We start from the raw sequence: 24,931 nt of genomic DNA on the forward strand, positions 1-24,931 counted from the left end.
AAACTATGACTTGGGTGGCCTGCCTCTGCATCGCACTCGCTGGACCACTACCGGTTGGTCCAGGTCTAAATGAGCCGGCTTCAGCCAGTCAATTGTAAAAACCTCCTTGCGCCTCCCCAATGTCCAGCACAAACGTAGACCCATTGTTCTTGATGACCTGGAATGGCCCTCCGTATGGCCGCTGCAGCAGTGTTCAGTGCGCGCCCCTCCTGACAAAGACAAACTTACAGTCTCGGAGGGATGACGGCATACAGGTCGGGGCCTGTCAGTGTCGCGAGGTGGGTATTGGGGCCAGGTTGCCAAGCCGCTCGCGCAGCTGGTCGAGCGTTGCAGCAGGTTCTTCCTCTGGCCCCCGAGGGGCTGCTAGGAACTCGCCCGGGACGACCAAGGGCATTCCGTAGACCACCTCCACGGACGAGGCATGCAGGTCCTCTTTTGGTGTGGTACGTATCCCCAGCAGGACCCAGGGGATTTCGTCCAACCAGTTGGGCCCCTTAAGGCAGGCCATGAGTGCCGACTTCAGGTGTTGATGGAACCTCTCCACCAGCCCATTGGATTGTGGACGATAGGCAGTGGTGAGGTGGATCTGGGAACTCCACAAGTTGGCAACGGCAGACCACAGGCCGGAGGTGAATTGAGCTCCCCTGTCTGAGGTGATATGGGCCGGGACACCAAAACGGGCCACCCAAGTTGACAGAAGGGCCCGTGCGCAGGACTGGGTGGAGGTATCCGCGAGGGGAATGGCTTCGGGCCAGCAGGTAAAGCGGTCGACAATCGTGAGGAGGTACCGCGCTCCTTGGGAGACTGGGAGGGGACCGACAAGGTCGACATGGATATGGTCGAACCTCCGGCGGGTAGGTTGAAAGTCCTGCAGAGGGGCCTTGACATGCTGCTGTACTTTCGAGGTTTGGCGGTGTGTGCAGGACCGGGCCCATTCGGAAACCTATTTACGCAGGCCATGCCAGACGAACTTGTCGGACACCATCCGGACAGTAGTCCGGATGGATGGGTGCGCCAGGCCATGGATGGAATCAAACACCCGTCGACACCAGGCAGCTGGAACAATGGGGCAGGGTTTACCGGTGGAGATATCGCAGAGCAGGGTACGCTCACCGGGGCCTGCCAGTAGGTCTTGCAGTTGCAGGCCTGAGACTGTGGTGCGATAGCTGGGCATCTCCATGTCCGTTTGTTGTGCCTCCGCCAAGGCGCCGAAATCCATCCCCTGGGACAAACCTTGGATGGTGGGCCGTAAAGGTGCATCCGCGACCACATTCTTTTTCCTGGACAGATGGCGGACATCAGTGGTGTGCTCTGAGATGTACAACAAGTGCCGCTGCTGCCGTGCTGACCAGGGATCTGAGACCTTGTTGAAAGCGAAGGTCAACGGCTTGTGGTTGGTGAAAGCTGTAAGCGGCCTGCCCTCTAAGAAGTATCAGAAGTGTCTGTTGGCCAGGTACAACGCCAACAATTCTTTTTAAGCACAATACTAAGTCTTGCAGATCACCTTTACAATAGACATCAAGTCAGTTTATTGCTACATTTTGAATTTGGGTCAATTCTCAATAGTAGAACGGTGAATTCCTGTGGAGGATTTTCATTAAGAACAAGTGTTTGGGTGAAAAGAGACAATTTGTATTGACTAGAGTGATACCATATTCAAACTGGAAACTCTTCTTCTTTTCTGTGGAAGATAATTGACTGAACTTCGTATGTCCCTCAATGGGAGGGTTAGATGGTCATAACAGCAGTGGGCCCACTACTGCAATTTCAGTATTGCCTGATGTCCAAGGCCCTTAGCCTAATTGGGACCTGAGGTCAGATAAACTGTCGGGAGAGATTAAAGGGTCAAAGGAGCATCATTTTTATTTTGGGAGTGATCTGGGCTTCAGGTATTCAGGTCCAATGCCAGTCAAGTGTTGAGGGGGAGATCAGTGGCTGGGAATATGGGACAATAGCATGGAAGGGTTGGAAGGATACATGTTAAGAATGGAATTTGGCTTCGTGGGGTGCCATTCCAGCACAATGGCATGAAAACAAGGTTCTCCTGAAAAAAATGCCCATGACACATATATACAAACACATTCCCAGAGATGTATTTATGCAGATTTATTCATGAAAACCTGCAAGTGAAGTACTATGCTTGTATAATTTTTATAACATGGAGCAAGCTTACCTGAGAAGCAAATGCTCATCTTGATAAACAGAGTTGAGGAAAGACCTCTGGTTCTGCCACTTACTGAATTAGTTCACTGAGCCTTTTGACAGTTTTTAAGTGCTTGAAAAATACTGCATATCAGCGAGAGAATAAGAATTTAAATGCACATTTTTAGAGCGGAAAGTAATTAATTTCTGAATATAGCAATGGCAGTTTGACTTACAGAATGTTTCACTGTTGTGGCCATCCTATCTCCAAAAAGGTACCCAGCTGGGTTGGACTAAGTCTTTTAAAGATAACCAAAGTCTACAATTACAGGTAAACAAAGGCTAACTCTGTGTTTCAAATTTAATTTCAACTGGATTATGCTCATTTTATTGCTTTAGTTGTGAAAACCCTGGCTACTGAACTTCATTCATGACATTACAAAGCCATAAAACCACATTGGCAAAGTACTTCACTTGAAAAAGCTGGAGACTGGATTGGACATCTGTTTCTCACGTTTCAAGGTTGTAGTATTCACATAAAGCTGCTTATTTGAACATATGCTGTTGAGACATTCCTGGAGATATATTTATTCAGATGTATTTATGAAAACATACAAGGAAAATATTAGGGTGAGTTTTGCTGACTCTGGCTGGTGGTCCCATTGGGAAGCACCTACATTCAGCCTAGATTCAAGAGGACACACCAACACATCTGTTACTCTGCTCCACCAATGAGCTCTTTGACCCCTCTGATCCTTTGCCAGGTTAGATACATTTCAATGAGAATTCTTGGCCTGTGGATTAGGAGGCAAATATTAAATTAATTTACAAATGTTTAATATTTTTAATTCTGTCTTTGTGCTAATTTTTTTTTAAAAAGTGGTTAATAAAATTATCTACTGGCTTCTATCAAATTATGTCATGGGCTTCTGGGGTATTTGTTCTTTACTGTTTCCTGCATGAGCTTTGCTTGTACAGCATTATAAGCAGCATGTAATAGTGTGTGATATGTTCATCTTGATATAGATGGTTCTATATTTTGTTTGTTCAATATTTCATGTGTCTTCCTAATTATCTTCCTGAATTTTTGCATCATCATAGCTTCCAATGTCAGCTAAATTTTCAGAAGAGGTATTCAAATCTGACCGTAGGTGAATGTAGTATCAAATCCACTTTGGTATTTGTAAAGCGTGCATCATATAGAATAATAATGCTGTGAATTATGCTTCAGATAGGAATCTAATCCCATTTGAAGCACAATTGGAATTATCTAATAAAATGCAAGTATAATCTAATACATTTCTAATACAATTTTATGTGCTCAGATCCCCAGGTTCATAAACATGAAGTTTCAGTCTTCAGCTTGATGCACAATCATTTTTAGTTCAGTTACCAAAATAAAAACATAATAGGAGACGTGTCATTCACATTGTAATGCTTTTTAACTCTGTGTTGCTTTAAAGATGAGCCCTTAAGCGAGTTTTTAATTTACTTTTTTTGGGGTGTGGGTGTTGCTTGTAAGGGCAGCATTTATTGTCTGTTCCTAGTTGCTCTTGAGAAGGTGGTGGTCATAATCAGGCACCCTTTTGACTTTGGTGATCTGGACAAGCAGGTTTTCTGGATTACTCCTATTAAAACCCAAACACACTTTTATTTCACTTTTTTATATGTTACACAGCAGTATAATATTTTTTTCCAGTGAACCCAATGAGTTTAAAGGAAGTTGGAAATATACAATCACTGCAAACCTTTCTCCAGATACAAAGTTACCCACATTGTTGATCCCTGGTGCTCTGGACCCAAATCCTGGCTCTGGACACACACCTATCGTTGGTCCTAGTATCTGGCCATACACCATCTTCCATGCACTTAAGATCCCTGGCTCACATTCCAGAGTAATAAATGGGCCAAGTGACAGGCTATCAGCATTTCTGAACAATTGGATGTCGGATTAATGGATTTTACTCTACTCCCATCATGCTGTTGGGTACTGTGTTCCAAGATTTAGACCTAACAGCAATGAAGGAATGGTGTACAGTTTGGAGCAGAACCTGCAGTTTTAGGTGTTCCCATTCACCTTTGGCCCTTATCCTTGGTGGTAGAGGTTGCAAATTTGATAGAAGCTGTCAGAATGAGTAACTGTAATGCATTCTGTAAATGGTGCGCACTGCAGCTGTGGGATGGTGTCCATGTTATGAAGACAGGACCGTGTCTCCATACGGATTGTGCTGCTTCTACCAATGCTTTCATGAACAAATACTTCTGCAGCAGTAGATTACAGCTGGTAGCTTGGTGAGGAAATATTCAAGTAGGGTGGTGTCTGACACAATGATGTAAGAAAGGATGAAATGGGTGATTATGATGTCCGTAAATTAGGTTAAGTATTGCAGATATGGCCAATCAAGAGAGACAGGAGAATATGACTACAAATGAGGATCCTCAGCCCTTGCACTTGTCCAATACATATGCAATCCTTGCAGTTAGTGTGGATGACAGCAGAGACTGCAGCAGGGATGAGCTAACTGACCATGGCATCATGGTACAGGAGAGTGAAAGGGAATGTAGTAGTGATGGGGGACTGGCTTGTTCAAGGGATACGTAGATGCTGTTCTCTGTGGTCATGAAGATTATGGGTGCACTGGTTGTCATCTTTCCAAAATAGTTCTCAGATATGGGAAAGTAGCAAATGTATCCCCATCATTTAACAAAGGAAGGAGAGGGAAAATGGTGGAATCTATTATGAAGGAAGTAGTAATGGAGCACTTAGAAAATAATAATAGGACTGAGCAGGGATTGCACTTTAAAGAAGGATTCAGAAGACTGGGCCTTCTCTCAATCTTAGAAGAATGAGGCTTGAACCAGAGGTCAGAAACTTAAAGTAAGGGGTCAGCCATTCAAGTAAGAAATTACTTAATCCAGTCACTGAGTCAATTCAGGATGGAAGATGATAAGTTTTTGGATGTTAAGGGAATCAAGGGATATAGCGTCAGTGCATGAAAATTATGCTGTGATAAAAAATCTGCCATAATTTTATTGAATGATTTATCAATTTGCTCTATATTGTCACATGACATGCGTAAGCACAAATAGTGGATTTTTGTGGAACCACTATGCTCTAACAGTGCATTTTGGCCTTCAAATTATTTGTTTTCACGTTGAAAGTTTACTAAAACATCGGGAGATAGAGGACTTCTATAGCTCAGGAGTCACTCTATTAATGGAGCTATAAGTTAAAATTCCATGAATATGTTATAACCTGTAAAGCCTTTACAGATCCAAGTCAAATTTTGACATTTGAGGAAAACATGGCAAAGCAATGTGATGTGTAATGGGGGCAAATCTAGGCTCTTGGCCTTGAAATTCTAGTGACATCCATCTGGGCATGAATTGATAATTCCTCTACCCTGTATTAGCAGTATGCTGCGTACATCACACAATCTACTTATTCGAATAAACATCGATAGCACTTGTTTGGGTAGTTTCAGAGTCACATATATAAAGCGTGTTGTACATGATTGTGTGGTTATGAAAATATAATCTTGTTCAGTCCAGAATCAGTTGCTGCCAGATGGAATATAGCTAAATGCAGCTAGTTTTAAAAGGAAAACAAATGTTGCATAGTATTTGTCTGAGAGAAATTGCCTGTATTGTAGTGTCTGCTTGAGTCCAATGGTTATAGAAGTACTATGTCGCACAATACACCAGCTGAATTTGCAACAGACTTTATTTAGTAGATGGCACAAGTCATATAGTTATAATCAACAGTGGATATTTTCTTATCAAACAAGACATCTTGCACAATCTCAATATGTTGGTTCCAATGCTACAGATTTGAGTTTTTTCATGTAAATCGGCAGGGTACAATATATGGTATATGTACACACAATTGCATACATAGATGCAAATTAGCATATTAATCATAGAAATGTTAATATGAAAGAACAAAAATCTTGAACTTACACTGTGGAATGGTAGGTAACAACAATCTATATTTTTTCTGAAATGCTTCCTGCTGCTTTGATTAAAATATTTTGAAAAAAAGCTAACTATTACTAAAGTAGCAGAAAAAGTAATTTAATCACTCATATGTCATTTTATGACATAATTTCATTGCTGCTGATTATTTCACTGATTAATTCATATTTTCCATTTTAAAAGACACATTTGTGACTTTTTCAGTATGTTGTCATCAAATATATTATCTTTTTTTTAAATCTGTTGTTATGCTTGAGGGTCTATCAGAAACCCTATGTGAAATGAAGTGCAATAAATAGGAGAACTGGAGAGGGCTAATTCTGTCAATAAGGAAACCTTCGCTGCTGAGGACAGACAAGAACATGAGAACATTATAAATGTGATTTCCAATAGCACAGTATTTTGTAAGGCAGTCTTGATGGATTGTTATTACTCCTAGAATAATTTTAGTATATGTCTAGTTTACAAACAAACATTAGTCACAAAATTCCTATTTGTGTTATAAGAAGATGTCACCTATATATAACATTGTGATGCCACTAATAAAAAGGATAGTTAGCTCTTCCAAAAGCAAGTAATATAATTCCCCATTCCCCTCCTCCCCAAGGAAGTTCCTTCTAATGATTTATTTCTCCAGGTTTGAAAATTGAACATTGTAGAATTTCTCCAGCTGTTTTAATGCTGCTTTGTGGAAGCATTAATGAATGAAATGTGATCATTTCATATTTGTACACTTCCAATTTCTAGGAATCTGATGGCAAATATGTTTTAAAAGCAAAAAAATACAGATGCTGGAAATCGGAAATAAAAAAGGTGGCGCTGGAAATATTCAGCAGATCAGGCAGCTTTTTAGAAAAGAGAAACAGAGTTAACATTTCATATCACTGATCCTTCATCAGACTAACTCCTCTCAATGAACAGGATGTGCCTGATCCATAAAAGCCTATCGTACTGCATACCAATGTTTTATAGAGCAGCTCTCCTGTAGAAAACCATCCCAAGGCAATCCAATCCATCCAAACTACACAAATTATTTATACCAGTCCAGAGGAGAGCACATATTCAATCCCAGTGTGTCAAACATTGGTATCCTATATTAAGTGAGAATTAGGATTGCTGTGGATTTGTTTTTGTTGTTTTGCCTTACACCTGAATTATTTGCTTGCCAAAGGGTATTCCCAAACAGATACTTATCCTCAGTTCATCGCACCAAACTAGCTGTTGTGTTGAAAATTTTGAACCACAAGTAATCCTGAAGATTTTTAAACTCTATGTGTAAACTTGCTTTTATCTTGGCTTGTAAGGAAGCTGCAGAACACATTCTTCACCATCGCTGAGAAAACAAACACACAGCATTCAATTTCAGCGATCATATTTCATTCATTAAGTTAAAAAAACAGCTCATCAACCTATAATTATTTTTTCATTCTCCTTTTCTCCAGGGATTTGAAGAATAACTTGATTAGCAACATTGAGCCTGGGGCTTTCTTTGGGCTTTCAGAGCTGAGACAATTGTAAGTACTCATTCTATTTGAATTACTTGTCACATTAGTTCATTAATTTCCTACTTTGTCCTGGTTGGGGACTTAGGGTGAAGTATTGAGAAGTAACAAAACCTGATAAGGAATATTTCATTATTACTCTCAAAACAAAATAGGCTTTGATTCTTTTATTTTCATTTAGTGGCATATTGAAAGTGATTCAGAGAAAATAAGATGTTGCTCTTTTAGGTAAAAGAGCGGATTGTTTGATGGTGTTACAAGATGAAATTCTGAATAAGCACATGTTTTTTAAAGATGTTTAATGTTCATATTAAGTTTTCCAGAACAGGTAAAATGTTTTAGTTTACTAATGTTAAGGGAGGTGGGGGAGGCATTAATAGGCAATCTTCAAATGTTCGCAGCCTTGTAGAAGGGATTAAAAGCACACACATGTATGAAAGAATGTGAACTGTCTTGAGTTTCACAGCTTACGGGATCTAATTCTTTTTCCTTTTTTTAACTTGAAAGACCTTAGCACCTGTTTAAAAGTTTGTTTTTGTATCCTAGCATTTAAAATGAATTTTATTTGAGGGGTTTAGACTTCAAGGGCAGAAGTAATTTTGTAAGTTTGACATGGATATGTTTTTAGAATTAAAAGTCATGAAATATTCTCTTCAGTCATGTTGACTGAAGGTGAATGAAAGAAGAGAGGAAAATAAAGGAAATCTTGGGACTCTCTGAAACTTCAGATTTCTTTCTTGCACTGTGCATTATTTTCTAAACATTTCTGCCATTAGGTATTTGAATTCAACCAAGGTTAGATATGTGAGAAACATTCTTATTATGCATTTACAAGTATTTACTTAAAAGTTTATGTACAAAGAGAATTGATGCTTGCTGAACTATGGGTAGCCTTCTTCTGAGTGAGTAAAGCTCGAAATTCAGGTTTTGCATGCAGTGTTTGTGTGCGATGGCTCTGTGTAACTGTGCCTTTTTATACTTCAATCTAACTTTGAAACTTTGGATAGAGTTTTAATTAATTCATTTTTATTATTCATCGAGGTGAATTTATGATAAAGTACGATAGTGCCAGCAGGATCAAATGGGCTCATAGACACATAGGTACACAAGTGGAAAGGCAGAAGCAATAGCTCTTAATATGCTCACTCTTAATAGTGATCCAGAAGATGAAAAGAAAGAAAAACAAGTATTTGCGTTGAATCGTTCTTAAATAAGATGTTATTTAATACTCTACAGCAATAAATATTGAAACTGATTCTACTCCACTGCACATTTCTGGATTTTTAAACATTAGAACATCCTCATGGAATATCTGTAGTTACAAGGAACATAACAAATGTAATGGCAGCATGAGGGTTGTACAATCAGCAGCTTGGCAACAGCTATGGGCAGCAAGAGAATAGGTACAATTTCCTACATTGTGCATTTTGCAGAGTTTGAATCAAACTGAGTGACGTTAGCATCAGTATTTGCCCTGGGGTTTGTTTTGCTCAACACATCAAGGTTGTTTGCAGGATTGAAGAAAAACTGGCTGAGAATGGACTCCAGCCCACTTTTGTCAAGTAAAACTCCCAATGGATCAGTCAAGAATTGTCATAAAAACAATCCATGGAGCTGTCTGTGTCACAATTTTCCTTATTCTCTATCTTCCTTATTCCTTTCACTATTCTGACCTCTAATCTCACTGATAAATCATTTGTTATCATCAAGTTTCTCTCAAGAATGACCATTCCCTCATTAGTAGGACACAGTCACGGTCTCACTATGAATGAATCTACTCATGCAATTACAGATACACAAATCCCTGAAAGTAGCAATGCAAATTAGTAAAGCCATAAACTAAAAGCTCAGGGGTGTATTTCAACAGCAGTAAAGTTGTAAAGCTTAGAAGTTACACCGAAGTCACTTAGAACCTTGGTTAGACCACACGGACTATTATTAACAGCTGTGGTCTCCATATTATTAACATGAAATAGAAGCACCAGAGAATAAGAAAATAGTAGGGTCAAAGCATAACTAAAAAGTTATATGTATCTGGAGAGATTAAACAGGTTGGACTCTATAGAAAAGTGTCAATTATCTGAAAGAGCTCGAAAATGTTTGATGGCTTAGACATACAGCAATTTGCCTAGAAGTTGCATTTCACCTATTTTTGGTGAGTTTAACACTAACATCGGTTTGAGTATCTGGCAAAGAGTTATGAAATTGGCCAAAATGGCATGTGGAAGAGAGCTGGCGGCATTTTTGCCCCCAAAAATGTGCTAAGGTATGATTTGCATAATTGCTGATTGGCAATGCAGAGCATCCTTGTGATTGCTACATTTTTGTAGGGAAGGTCATCAAACTATCAAGGGTCAGTTCCCATGGCAGTCACAGAACAGCTGCGTTAAAGGCTGCCTTGGAGGTGAGAAAAATGCAGGGGAATAGGGTCAATGTAGTCCTCAGTGTGTGTGACCGAGCCCCAGCTGACCACAACTCTGATGGAGACCCGTGTCTTTAGTGGTCCCACAACATTATGAAGTAGCATGATGATCAGTGAGGCAGGATTGGACACTGATGCACTGTGGTGCATAAAATAAAAAAGCTGCAAACAATGACGGTGCAAGGAAAAATTATTGTAAAAAATACTTTGACTATCTTGAATACATATCAATCAAATGTTGTTATCAATACATTCCTATCATTGGAGGTTTTAGCACATTGTGCCCCTTGTTTTATTTATGATCTGTCATTGACAATTGATCTCATGATATGAGAAATCCAATTTCAGTTTGAAGAGGGTGAAAGGTACCATGCTATTGATGTGTTGCTTCATTCACATCTCTTGAGGTCAGACCTTCTAGCATGAAAGTGCCTGGTCCAATTTTACAGTTGGTGCAATTTGACTGGAAATGAGCACTGTCAGGATACGTTCCGATTATGATAGATTTTCATGGAGTTAGTGCCTAAAGAATAAGTGCCATGCAACACAAAGAAAACAGCCTGAGTCTTGACAGTCTCTCCAAAGCTGACAACATCCCTGCTAAAACTGTTCTGCATGTTACCTCACATTCCCCTGGATTGAATTTCATTTCCACAATGAATGACAATCAGAGGCCGCACTATTTCCTCCCTTGCTTTTTTTAAAAGCTGGGGATACATTTAATCAGGGTGTGGCTTTTTATACAGGTTTAATGATAACAAACACCTTAATGGAACATAGATTATAGAACAGTACAGCACAGGAGCAAGCTCTTCAGTCCACAATGTCTTTATCATTTCCCATACTTTGTATTCTTTTCCCTTAATGTCAATGCACATATCATCCTCCTCTTCCGTGAATGTGCATGGAAAGTATTCATTAAGAACTTACGATGTTTTCTGCCTCCACGTTCAGGCTGTTTGTTTTGGTAACTCTTTGGACCTACAATTTCCTTTGTTATTTTTTTTCCCTTCAAGTATTTGTGGAACAGTTCAGGGTTTTCCCATGATTTTACCTCCTTTTCATGCACTTTTTGCCAGACTTCTACCTATTGACTACAGCTCCACCTTTAATACCATAATTCCAAACACTCATCTCAAAACTCTGAGACCTAGGGCTCAGCACCTCCCTCTGCAACTGGATCCTTGACTTCCTGACCAACACACTGCAATCAGTGAGGATAGGCAGCAACACTTCCGCTACGATTATTCTCAACACAAAGGCTCTGTAAGGCTGCGTCCTCAGCCCCTTACTTTACTCACTTTACATTCACGACTGTGTAGCCAGATTCTGTTCTAACTCCATCTGCAAGTTCACAGATGACAACACCATAGTGGGCTGAAACTCAAACAATGACAAGGAGTATAGAAAGGAGTTAGAGATACTAGTGGTATGGAGTCAAGTTAAGAACCTTCCCTCAATGTCAGCAAAACAAAAGACCTGATCTTTGACTTCAGGATGCGGGGCAGAGTACACACCCCTGTCTGTGTCAAGGTGGAGATGGTGAAGAGCTTCAAGAAGGCTAAGGAAATTTGGCATGTCCCCAATGACCCTTACCAATGTTTATAGATGCACCATAGAAAGCATGCTATCCGGATGCATCACAGCTTGGTATGGCGATTGCTCTGCCCAAGACCACAAGAAATTGCAGACAGTTGTGAACGCAGCCCAGTCTATCACAACAACCAGCCTGTCCTCCATTGACTCTGCCTACACTTCCCACTGCCTCAGGAAAACAGCCAACATAATAAGAGACCCCTCCATCAGCAAACCAACTCAAAATAGAGTCCCTGACCAGCCTCCAGTTATGGCAGGGCTTACATTGCCATAACAGGCTACATAATGAAGTTGGGCTGCATAGCTGACAACAGCACATCCCTTCCTGATGAATTTAATGCATTTTATGCGCGTTTTGAACAAAAGGGAAGTGGATTGTCACCATCCACACTGACAGCCACCAACGCAGCTGAACCTGTGATCACAGTGGAGGATGTAAGATCAGTCTTCCGGAGAGCGAACACGAGGAAAGCACCTGGCCCAGATGGTGTCCTGGGCCGTGTGCTCAGATCTTGTGCTGATCAGCTGGCAGAAGTATTTGCGGACATATTCAACCTCTCTCTGCTTCAGTCTCAGGTTCCCTCCTGTTTTAAGAAGACCACTATCATCCAGGTACCAAAGAAAAGCAAGGTAACATGCCTCAATGACTACCGACCAGTGGCTCTGACATCCACCATCATGAAGTGCTTTGAGAGGTTGGTCATGGCACGCATCAACTCCAGCCTACCAGACAACCTGGACCCATTGCAATTCGCCTATCGCCAAAACAGGTCTACAGCGGATGCCATCTCCCTGGCCCTACACTCAGCTCTGGAGCATCTGGACAGTAAAGACACATACGTTAGACTATTGCTTATTGACTACAGCTCTGCCTTCAATACAATAATTCCAAGCAAGCTTGTCACCAAACTCCGAGACCTAGGACTCAACACCTCCCTCTGTAACTGGACCCTTGACTTTCTAACAAACAGACCGCAATCAGGGAGGATAGGCAGCAATACCTCCGGCACGATTATTCTCAACACTGGTGCCCCACAAGGCTGCGTCATCAGCCCTCTACTCTACTCCCTATACACCCACGACTGTGTGGCCAGATTCTGCTCTAACTCCGTCTACAAGTTTGCAGATGATACCACCGTTGTAGGCCGTATCTCAAACAGCGATGAGTCGGAGTACAGGAAGGAGATAGCGAGCTTAGTGGAATGGTGTCATGACAACAACCTTTCCCTCAATGTCAACAAAACAAAAGAGCTGGTCATTGACTTCAGGAGAGGGGGCGGTGTACGTGCACCTGTCTACATCAATGGTGCTGAGGTAAAGAGGATTGAGAGCTTCAAGTTCCTAGGTGCGAACATCACCAGCAGCCTGTCCTGGTCAGATCATGTAGATGCCACTGCCAAGAAAGCTCACCAGCGCCTCTACTTCTTCAGGAGGCTAAAGAAATTTGGTTTGTCCCCTTTGACTCTCACCAACTTTTACCAATGCACCATAGAAAGCATCCTACCTGGATGTATCATGGCTTGGTACGGCAACTGCTCTGCCCAGGACTGCAAGAAGCTGCAGGGAGTTGTGGACACAGTCCAGTGCATCACGGACACCAGCCTTTACCTCTCATCTCGGTGAAGCAGCCAGCATAATCAAAGACCCCACCCACCCAGGACATTCTCTCTTCTCTCCTCCTCCATCGGGTAGAAGATACAGGTGCCTGAGAGCACGTACCACCAGACTTAAGGACAGCTTCTACCCCACTGTGATAAGACTATTGAACAGTTCCCTTATACAATAAGATGGACTATGATCTCACGATCTACCTTGTTGTGACCTTGCACCTTATTGCACAGCACTTTCTCTGTAGCTGTGACACTTTACTCTGTACTGTTATTGTTTTTACCTGTACTGCATCAATGCACTTTGTACTAAGTCAATGTAACTGCACTGTGTAGTGAGTTGACCTGTACGATCAGCTTGTGAGACAAGCTTTTCACTGTACCTCGGTATAAGTGACAATAATAAACCAATACCAATACCAAAAAGCTTGAAAATATGTACCACCAGACTCAAGGGCAGCTTCTATCCTGCTGTTATAAGACTCTTGAACAGACCTCATACAATAAAGATGAACTCAAGATCTCTCAATCTGCCTTGTCATGGCCCTTGCACCTTATTTGTCTACCTGCACTGCACTTTCTCTGTAACTGTAACACTATATTCTGCATTCTGTTATTGCTTTCCTTTTGCACTACCTTGATGTACTTATGTTTGGAATAATCTGTCTAGATGGCTTGCAAAATAAAGCTTTTCACTGTCTCTTCGTACATGTGACAATAATAAACCAATTATCAATTTTTAATTTCACCTCTGCATCTTCTACACGGTTTTATTTGGTGTTGAACACTTAGCATATGTGAAAAGTTTCCCTTTATTGCTTTATCCTTATCTTATGTTTCTTAACATCCACAGCAATTTAGAGTTGGGAGCTCCACCTTTCCTTTTATTGGGAAGGGATTTGGTCTGAGCTCTCACTTTCTCCTGTTGGAATGAATCCTGCTCATCTGACAATGATTTACCTTTAAGTAGCTGTTTCCAGTCCACTTTTGCTTAGTCATATGCTTGGTCCACAAATGGACTCATCATTCATTTGCCAGATTTGGCTCAACCATGCTGAGCTTTTTCATGCTTAGAATTCCTCAACCTAATCCTGCTAATATTTGTAGCATGTGAACAGGTGTCAGGCATTTAGCCCATTGAGCTAACTTCCTCACTGATCTCTTTTGCTCAGACACCATAACTTTCCCTTGACTGCTATTACCACTTCTAATTCAAACAAAGTATTTTGCCAGGCAGCCATCCTTTACAAGGATCGGTCCAATTTAAACCTGTCTCTCATTGAAAGATAAACACTCTGACAAGCCCTTGGTATTAGAGATAAGTATACCAAATCCTCATTTCTGCAAGGGCTAGGGATACAGACTTCCTGGGGGGTAACAAAAACCAGATGACTGTAAGGGTCCTTACAGTAATGACATACAGTGGTGAACCCCTCCATAGATATAACAACTACTTTGTATGACTTAGCTTGTATGTTTTCAGTCTGTATTTTCATCTTGTATAGTTTGCTTCTGATTTACTGCTTCCTTAACAGTGGGGAGATTGACTAGCTTCTGACTATTCTCGCCATCTGTGGCAGCTGGTAGATAGTGGTAAAGCCTGAAGCAGCAAACAGCAGAACTGTCAGCACCTCTACTAAATTCCTGACGGATGGTAAGTTAGTGGATAATAAGGACTAGGATAATAAGGACTTTGGCTCAAGATGTCTGTGCCAACCATGATGCCAAGTTAAACCAAACCTATCTGCCTGCACATGATCCATATCACTCCATTCCCTGCATGTTCACGTGCCTGCCTAAATGCCTCTGAAAAATATCACTTTTGCGTCTGCTTCCACTACCACCCCAGCAGTGCATTCCAGGCACCTATCACTCCCTGTGTAAAAAAAACTTATCCTGCACATCTCCTTTGAACTTTCCCCCCTCTCACCTTAAAGCAATGTCCTCGAGTACTTGGCATTTTTACCCTGGGAAAAAGACTCTAACTCTCTACCCTATCTATGCCTCTCATAATTTTATAAATCTCTATCAGGTCTCCCCTCAGCCTCCAATGCTCCAGAGAAAACAATCCAAGTGTGTCCAACCTCTCCTTATTGCTAATACTCTTTAATCCATGCAGCATCCTGGTGAACCTCTTCTGCACCCTCATATTATCACAGATTGTTTTTCTGCAGCCTGAACCATGGGATTCTTCTGAAGTAGATACACTTCAGGAATTTCACCTGGCACATGGCAGTTGTTAACCAACTTTGGAGACACTTGGTTGAAGTCCCACTCAAAAAACCAGTGAAATTCTGTAGGAGTGCTACTTTCTTAGAGGTGCTGTCTTTTAGCTGTAATGCTAAATGGGATGCCCTGTCTGGTCTCTGAAATGGCATAGAAGCTTGGATGGCACTGTCCATAAACGTAACAGGGAAGTTATTTGACATCTTAACCATCATATATTAAATCAACATTTCTAAAACAGAGCATCCAGTCATTATTGCTATTTGTGGGACACTGCTCTGGCTGAATTAGTTACATTTTCTATTTACAAGAGAGAAGACACTTAAAAAGTACTTTATTGGTTGTGTAAGACTCAGTAACATTGTAAAGGGGAGTATATGCCTGTTTTATGTGACTACCAACAATGGATCCCCAGCAACACCTTCTGTTTCTCCTCTCACCATTATTTGTGTAATTCCCAAGAATCTTGCCTCAGTTCAAATGTGTTGATGCTTTCAACATTTACCAATGTTAGTTTTCAAGTACACATGATAGCTCTGATTAACTTCTCCATTCATTTAAAAGCTTACTGATACTCCAAAATTGAAGCTGTTGTGCTATGTTTGGGACAGTTGCCAAGTATTTGTATCCTTTCAGGTTCGTAGTTCAACAAAACCTCCAATTAAAGAAACAAGAATTAAGGCATCATGATTTTATATGGTGATACATATGGAAAACATATGGTTTGCACAAAAGGTTGCATTGTACCTTACTGTTTCCCACATTATAACAGTTGTCTCATTATTATCCACTGAGTGACCTTTCAGCCACATGTTAGACTTATACCACGTTTGCAGCATTAATTGCTTCACAACAGAATTCCTCTCATACTTGCCAAAGTTTTTGTATGATACCTGTAATGCTATTCTCTCATTGCTTGGCAATTATTTCATCACCAGAAATGAGGGGCATTTTTCTTAAACAGATGTGGGGGACGATTTGTCAGTGTGCAGTTTGCAAAGGATTTATTTACTAATTTATGAGGAACAGATTTGTAATTTTCTTCAAGTATTAGCCCAGATTTTGTTGTCAAAAGTTGTGGTAAGGTTAATGACAGCCACTGTTACTTATTTACATCTGACATCATAATTCCAGGCAAAGTTCTAATGTGCAGTTAAGTTCAAATATGAAAAAGTCACTGTTACACTGCTCTGTCTTTAGATAAGTAAATATAGCATCTCACTGGCTGCCACACCATGGTAATGCATTAAATAGTGTGAATTTTGCTGTTCTGTGAAGCAGGTACACGAAGTTAAATAGAGTTAATTTTCAGTACCTTTTAACAATATGGTAAAAAAAACTCCCTCATATTAAAAAAAAATTTAAAATGTGGAGCCTTATTGTTCTTGATTTTTAAAAAGTCTCGCATTAAACTAAAAACAATTGTTTTCCATTTCCTTATTCTTTTTCCTCTTTCCCTATCTTCTCCTCAATTGCTAGGTTTGACATCAAATTGCCCCTTTCTATTTTACCATTCCAAGTCAGTCCTTACATCCTTAAGTTCACAAACCTTCACTTTGATTGGTTAAGGAGAAACAGATTTGCCTGCACCTTCACTCTGGTTCCAGACACCAAGTTTACCTCACTTCAGCACTGCCCACTCCTACTTTCAGCAAGCTGATATACAATGAATTAAGAAAATCTCAAAACGCATGGTTAAGTCCTTCTACATTGAGATTTGGCCCATTGTATTTTGGTCGTATGTTGGAAGTTTCTTCAAGTTATTCCATTTGAGAAATAGAATTTTATTCTCTGAATATGTAAGCTACAGTATTGATGCCCTTCCTCCCACCATCACAACCCAATCACACCCTTCCCCCACCCCCTGCCCAAACCATTCAAGGTTTAGGGGAGGTGGGGATTAAGATTTAGCAAACAGGAAGTGTAATTACTCTCGCTGGTGGGCATGTGGCTCTTGCCTATTTTATGTCATTATGTTTTGCTTCATACCAGTGTGCCACCCATTGGGAGGCAAGCTCTTTAATATCTTTAAATCAGGCTCTCACTGTGTATTCAGAAGTCTTGCTTGAATTTAAGAGTTGCCCTGTAATGGTTTTCCAGGGCTTGGAAAACCTGGCAATAAAAGAGAAACATTAAATGCTGCTTCAAAGAGTAAGTGCTTTTTAATGGTCTCTTCAAGGGCCAGAAGGAACTGAAATGCTCCCCTCTCATTTCAAGCTCACCCCATTTACCCCCTTTGCCTATATATATTATATACATATTTATATTACATTGAGTTTATTCTGTTGATAGTTTTCATCCTCCATGCCAGCAAGGATTGCAGTGCTTCTGGGGGCTTATCTTGTATCACAGTTTGTTCTTTGGCAGATGCCATTTTGGTTGATCTCTGCAAGTCTGTGTTTACAGACATGCATAAAACTCAGCCTCCCTCTCTTTGTATGTCAAGATATAACACTTTCTTGGTCTCAAAATCTCCAAAGCCTCCTTCTCTCACTTCCCAAACCTGTTCCCCCTTACTACACTGTCCCCTGTTACACACAGGCCCCAATCTCCCTCTCTTCTGCTCCACAGTAAATTGTTTTTTCGCTCTCTACCTGTTGCTTGGTCAACACTAGGGCTTTGGTAAATGGGGAAAATGATCTATTGTAATTGTATTGGAGATGTTGAGATGATGTATTGGAGATGGTGCAAAATTTGCATTGAAGAGGATTGAAAAGTAAATGCAGCAGTCCAATTCTCCCAATGGAATTTACCTTTCAGGTTTAACTATTGTAGAATTGACTGAGCCCAGTTTTGCTGTCTTCCTCTCAATATGATCTAAATCTGTGTGATCAGATTATTAAACTGATTATTAAGTATATTCCCGGTGCTTCCAGATTTCTCCAAAACCTCTACCATCTGGAAGTAGGGAGGAAATGAATGAAAATAATGAAGTGGGGTCTTTGGCCACCACAGTGTATCACCTGGCCATGGTGTGAACCAACTGGCTGGGATCTCCAGCACCTGGAATAGTGGGAGTTCTGAAAGTGAATAGTGTGCATCTTTTTGGGTGCTTCATGGTCTTGCTGCTTCTCTTGGTTGCTCCAAGATGAACAAGTTTAGGGTCAAAAAATGGAAGTTCATCTAATCTATTGGTTCCTCTATCAAGTGGGAATCCTGGAAAATGGGGCATTTAGGTCAGAAGCAATCTTCCTGTACCCTATTATCGTTGGTTCCAGTGCAAGCACTTTCCCCGCCTACTAAGAAAGATCATTAGTGTGAGTGCAATGGAAGAAGAGCAGAGATCTGACATGCTGGATCCCTAGCACTGTTGTAATCCTGGGTTCAATACAGATTACAGTGCGACCCTGATATTTCAGTACCAGTGACTGATGCAAGAATATAGTTTTACAGGTTCCAGCAGATCTCTGGTACTTCATTCAAATTTTCATTCTTCATGCAACAGCCTGGGTGGTACATTATGGGGGCTAAGGGCTCCACACAAAACTAAATACTTAAGGCATCTTCAAAGTCATCTTTGGCTTCTTTTTTTATTGACTCATCTCTGGCTTTTCAATACTCTTTACTTTCAGTGCCTATCATGGTGGCAGCTGTTTGATCATCATTGCTTCATAGTTTCTCCAGTAGGAGATTGAAAGGTTGGCTCAGCTATATGTACACAGGATTAACTCAACTGTTGATGGAGTTGGTACTATGAGCATGTTCTGCTGACTCAGAAATAATGAGAAGTATAATCCCTATCTGACTTTCCATTTCACATAGAAAAGGACATGCAAGCAAATCACTACACTTTCATTACAAAGTATCTGAGAAGAATTAGTTTCAAATAGATCAAGAGCATTGCCTTGGATCTCCCTGAATTATGACGCTCATTGCCACATCACTTGTTGAAGTTAATGACTGATTAATTGTAATGCACAGTTACATTTTACAATGTAATTATTTTGTGTTCTCTTTATAGAGATCTGTCAAACAACAGGATTGGATGTCTGAGTCCTGAAATATTTGCGGGCCTTACCAGTTTGTCAAGGCTGTAAGTCTGTTACGTGTAGTTGCATTTAGTCACCTAATTAAGATTGATTTTTTTTTAAAAATTGTCATCTTGAGTGTATTCTATGTCTGCAAATGTATGTGACCATAATGTGCATATTTTTATCACAAACATGTAGTGATAAAATGTTGCAAGTAAAGAGAAAATTTGGAGATGACAGAATTATTTCAGACTGTCAGCCTCTGTCCTGGAGCATTAGATCACAAAAAAATTATAGAATGAGCATCATGATTCATTCCATTAAATGTCCCTAATGTGCATACATTAACATTATATTGGCATTAATTAACTGAATATTGCAAAATCATGGAACTTTTATGCTACAAGGCAAGTTTCTTAATTGACAGTAATAAAACCAGAAAATGTTGGAAATACTCAACAGGTCATCTAGCATCTGTGGAGATAGAAACTGTGCATTTCTAGCATTTTCTAATTTTATTTTCAGCATTTGCAGTTTCTTGCTTTTTTTAAATTTACACGATATGGTCATGGAACAACTTTGACACAGCTTCATGATAAAAAGATTGGATAAAATTGACAATGTAATAGATTCTGCATAGCCTGCAAAAGTAACAGAATTGATGAGTTGTATCTGCTTGCCTTGTTCCATAACTGATGGTCTTATTCCCAAAAAAAAGACGAGCAACAACATTGTAATGCATTGAATCAATGACAACATACACATTTATTGCCAGCCTACCAACCACTCAACCTCTTAAACCCTGCCATTCTATTACACCTCAACCAGGATGTTTTGCAGTGTTGATGTTAATCAGAAATGTATTTTCTTTTAGGAATTTGTCAGGGAACATCTTTTCAACACTTCCTACTGGGCTGTTTGTTAAGCTTACAGCACTGAGAGTCTTGTGAGTACTCTTAATTAATCCAGAATGCTTGATTAGTAGGGATCAATTCTATAAGTTACTCTGTATCAATTCTGTCAAAATAAACTAATTTAATTGTTTATATTGTTAAAGGTTTTTTTGAACTGCTACAGATATATATTAACCTAGTGAGGTAAATTTCCAAAGGTGCTACCTTAGCCTCCATGTTTTAATGTACAGAAACCAAAATGTGTGCTGCTCATGTGCCAAACATCTGTAACAACAATGGAGCTCTTTGGAAAAAATTAGCCCAGGAGGTTTCTCTTCTTTTTTGACAAGACATAAAGGGACTTGTGACTTGTAAAATCTGGGGACTCCATCCATCATCCTTGCTTTAATATTTCATAATTAGCTACCAATTGCACTGGTGTGTGCACAAGTTCAACAATGGGATGGAAACTCTGGAATTACAACAACACGAAAAGAAAACATTCCCACCCAGAACCACCCCCTTCTACAATGCCATATGTCCACTTTAACGGATGGTGGAGAGGAGTAAACTCAGAAACTGAGAATATGATATTCCAGGATTGCCTTGAGGGCTTGATGGTGGGTCTGTAGAAAACCACTAAACCCTAACCACAGTGCGCATGTCAGCATGTTCCAGGCTCTGCGCCTGTGCACTGCTGTACAGAAGAATGGAATGACTTGGAGGTCAGATGTCAACGCATTCCATCATGGCTTGAGCTGGGGGACTGAATCCACTTTGTATCCAGCCCCTCAGCTTTATACAAGCCATAAAGGTGAATCTTACACATCCTCATTCACTTGAGTGTGGCCACAGATCTGCAGTAGAAAGGTATGTGGTTTGCTTTTAGTTACTTTGTTTTAACTAATTTAGATCAGGTAATTGTGTCTTAAATAAATTGTGACTATTTTTTTCAACTATTTTAAAGGCTTTCTGTCATGCATGCTGACAAAAGGTAATGGGGGTTGGGGGAGAGTCCAGTGAACAGGGTCTTACTTTACACTGCCTGAGGTCGAGCCACCACTACACTTGGCAGAACAACTGCAGCACCAAGACCTTGTTGTTGGGAGCAGTGTAGCTGCTGGACTAGTGTGTGAAGGTGACTGTGCAGTGCAACCAGATCTGACATGATCTGACCCAGTGTGGTTTGTCTGGTGGACAGTCTGGTTTCTATTCTGGAGCAGTTATTTGTCCTATTATAAATAAAACCGAAGAATTAAAAATAACACATTACAAGGGCAGACAGGGTGTTACATTGTCTTCCAGCCCCTGAATGATTCTTTGGATGATCCCTAGACTATCTGTTCCTCAAGATACATTCAAAATGAGAAAATAAAATCAAATAATCAAGAAATAATTATGATCTCTAACAATTTCAGTAGTGTACAGATGCTCTTAATTCTGGTCCAAATCCAATTTTCACTATAGAGAGACAAAGAGATCTCAACAAATATGTGAGACTCCTAAAACTTTGGCAATTGTGCTAAATATTGTAGTGTGTCCTATTAAGCTGTGGTATGTTTGTTTCACTGTGCACCACTGATGAGCTAAGCAGCTGAGGGTGGTGGCACAGAGGACCTAGAATCAGATTGGTGATGAGGTAAGGGCCAGGACAAGTGTGGGGTTGCATTCAGGTAAGGGGCCTGGGAATGAAACATAGAAAACATAGAACAGTACAGCACAGAGCAGGCCCTTCGGCCCACAATGTTGTGTTCTGCTGACGTAGCTAATCCCTCCTACCTACAGAATGCCCATATCCCTCCATTTTCCTCTCATTCATGTGCCCATCCAAGCCCCTCTTAAAAGCCCCAATGAATTTGCCTCCACCACCCTATCAGGCAATGCATTCCAGGCATCCACTATCCTCTGAGTAAAAAAACTTACCTCTCATGTCTCTTCTGAACCTACCCCCTCTCACCTTAAATGCATGCCCTCTGGTATTGGATTGCTCACCCTATCTATGCCCCTCATCATTTTATACACTTCCAACAGATCACCCCTCAGCCTCCGCCACTCCAGAGAAAAGAGCTCAAGTTTGTCCAGCCTCTTCTGATAGCACATGCCCTCTAATTCAGGCAGCATCCTAGTAAACCTCCTCTGCACCCTCTCTAAAGCCTCGACATTCTTCCTACAGTGAGGTGACCAGAATTGCATGCAATACTCTAAATGCGGCCTAAGCAGAGTTCTATAAAGATGCATCATAACTTCTTGGCTCCTATACTCAATACCCCGATTAATGAAAGCAAGCATTCCATAAGCCTTCTTAACCACCCTATCTACCTGTGTAGCCACTTTCAATTAGCCATGGACTTGCACCCCAAGGTCTCTCTGCTTTTCAACACTGTTAAGGGTCTTGCCCTTAAGAGTGTACTGCCTCTTGACATTAGTCCTACCAAGGTGCAACACCTCACATTTATCCGGGTTAAACTCCATTTGCCATTTCTCTGCCCACATCTGCAACTGATCAAATCACGCTGTATTTGTCGCCAGTCTTCTAAATTATTCACAACTCCACCAATCTTGGTATCATCTGCAAATTTACTAATTCATCCAGGTCATTTATGTACATCACAAACAGCAGAGGTCCCAGCACAGATCCCTTCGGAAGACGACTACTCACAGGCCTCCAGCCCGAATAAGGCCCTTCAAACACTCTCCTCTGTCTTCTATGGGTAAGCCAGTTCTGGATCCACACAGCCAATTCTCCACTGACCCCATGCATCTGAACTTTCTTGATTAACCTATTATGTGGGACCTTGTCAAATGCCTAAATTCAAACCCAAAGTGAAAATCATACCCCGAGACCAACGAGCCCCTTCCCCTGGTGGGATTGTTCAGCAGTCATGCTCATGGTCTCTATATGATATATGTCTGATGTGGAAATTGCATTAGACATGCAGTCATGACTCATGCCGCCAAGTCCCCACTGAAATTTCTGGATTGCACAAAACAACACAGAAAGGTCATTATCACATCTCATTCCATGGCAAATATATCTTCCGTTTCAGTTCATTTCATAAGGATTAAAATTATCGCTACATTGAAGAAAGAATATTTCAAAAATGCTTGGATATAAGGAACGCATGATTTCTGAAAATGGGGTTATTGTGTAAAGGAAATAACATTTTTATTGATTTGATAATTGTGCCTCATTAGAGCTCAACATTCCAGCTAACTCCATCCTTTAAACAGACACTGATGAGTATTCATTCAATCACCAGCATTATTCATCAGCAGATTCTTGCATATTAATTGCTAGTGATTATTTTTCTGGCCATTACTATTGTTCTACAATTATTTGTTACTTTCCACAATTGTTTGAAGTTGCTGAGGTCCTCGAAGGCAATTGTGGCACATGGTGTAGCATGTTTTACTGACCTCAGGCTTCTCTGAAAATCAGTTCACCTGGAGATGGGGATAATATTCATGCCACAACGAATGGGAGATTGAGCAGTGGACAGCAGATATGTGCTCCTTCAAGGCAATGTTTCAGATATCCTAATAACCCACTGGAGGACAGATTGACAGATTGCTGGGGTAGTGTGGAATTGTGCACACACAATTCTCTTCTTTGCACACTATGATGGCAGCAGTCTCAGCTGGCATGGCAGCCCTCAGACATTGGATAACTGCTGCACGGCCTGCAGTTGAAACCTAGACAGTTGCCTTCAGCTGTTTCATAACTGTTGTGTCCACATGTGAACAAAGCTGGTCATCACCACCATGCTGGAAAGATGGGCTCCAAGCTCTGGGAACTGCTTTGTTTCAGATTGAGGCCAGACTTCTCCATGTTCCTTGACAGTGAACACAAACTTTCAGGCAGGCTTGCCAATTCCCCAAACATTTAATTGTATGTGCATTGACTTTCTTCTCTGACTGCCCCTTTGAAGTCCTCATCTTTCCTCCACAGCAGAGCTGGTTAGCCCCATGATATTTAAAAGGGTAAATGTTGCAGACACAAGTTGTTTCATCCTACCAACATAATTTTGGGCACTTTATATGGACATTTCATACATGGTAAAAATGTCAAAGTTCTGCTACATTACTCCTAATACAGAAATATTGACATGTGATACAATTCTAAATTATGTAATGTGTTGCTTTGAAAAGTTAAAGGAAATATTGATGACCAAACATAAATCTAAAAACTATGGAACCTTGAAACAATGTTCCTTTTTAAAGTTTCAAACAACATGGGATTATTTACAAGGAATTATGATTTTAGGGTTTCAAAATTAATGCTAGAATAACTGATATTTGTAAATCTGAGAATGGTACATTTATTGATAACCAAAGACCATAGGGGACAATGGAAAATGACAGATATATAGAGTTTGTTTGCAGATTAGTCTCATGAAAGGATAGACTGAGCTGGAGAGGCCAAATTGCCTCTTCTAGTGATGATTTTTCCATGGTTAAGTGCATTGTTAATACTCCTATCTTAGTCTTCCTACATGAACAAAGGTCAGTAGGTAGCTACTGACTATAACAGTGGACCTCAAAGAAGAATCACTGCATTGAATAAAGAAAATGAACAGAATAAAATCCAAGCACTTAA

At 40.5% G+C, this 24,931-nt stretch overlaps 1 protein-coding gene across 2 annotated transcripts in view; it reads left to right on the forward strand.

Moving 5' to 3' along the window:
• Nucleotides 1-24,931, forward strand: part of LOC127576866 (adhesion G protein-coupled receptor A3) — a 438,420-nt gene that overhangs the window by 160,293 nt on the left and 253,196 nt on the right. For both annotated transcript variants that reach the window (XM_052027670.1, XM_052027671.1), the window contains 3 exons: nt 7,560-7,631; nt 19,432-19,503; nt 20,316-20,387. In XM_052027670.1, coding sequence (XP_051883630.1) covers nt 7,560-7,631; nt 19,432-19,503; nt 20,316-20,387 — 216 coding nt within the window. The remainder of the gene's footprint in view (nt 1-7,559; nt 7,632-19,431; nt 19,504-20,315; nt 20,388-24,931) is intronic.

This window comes from Pristis pectinata, chromosome 12, assembly GCF_009764475.1.
Source record: "Pristis pectinata isolate sPriPec2 chromosome 12, sPriPec2.1.pri, whole genome shotgun sequence".
Taxonomy (NCBI): domain Eukaryota; kingdom Metazoa; phylum Chordata; class Chondrichthyes; order Rhinopristiformes; family Pristidae; genus Pristis; species Pristis pectinata.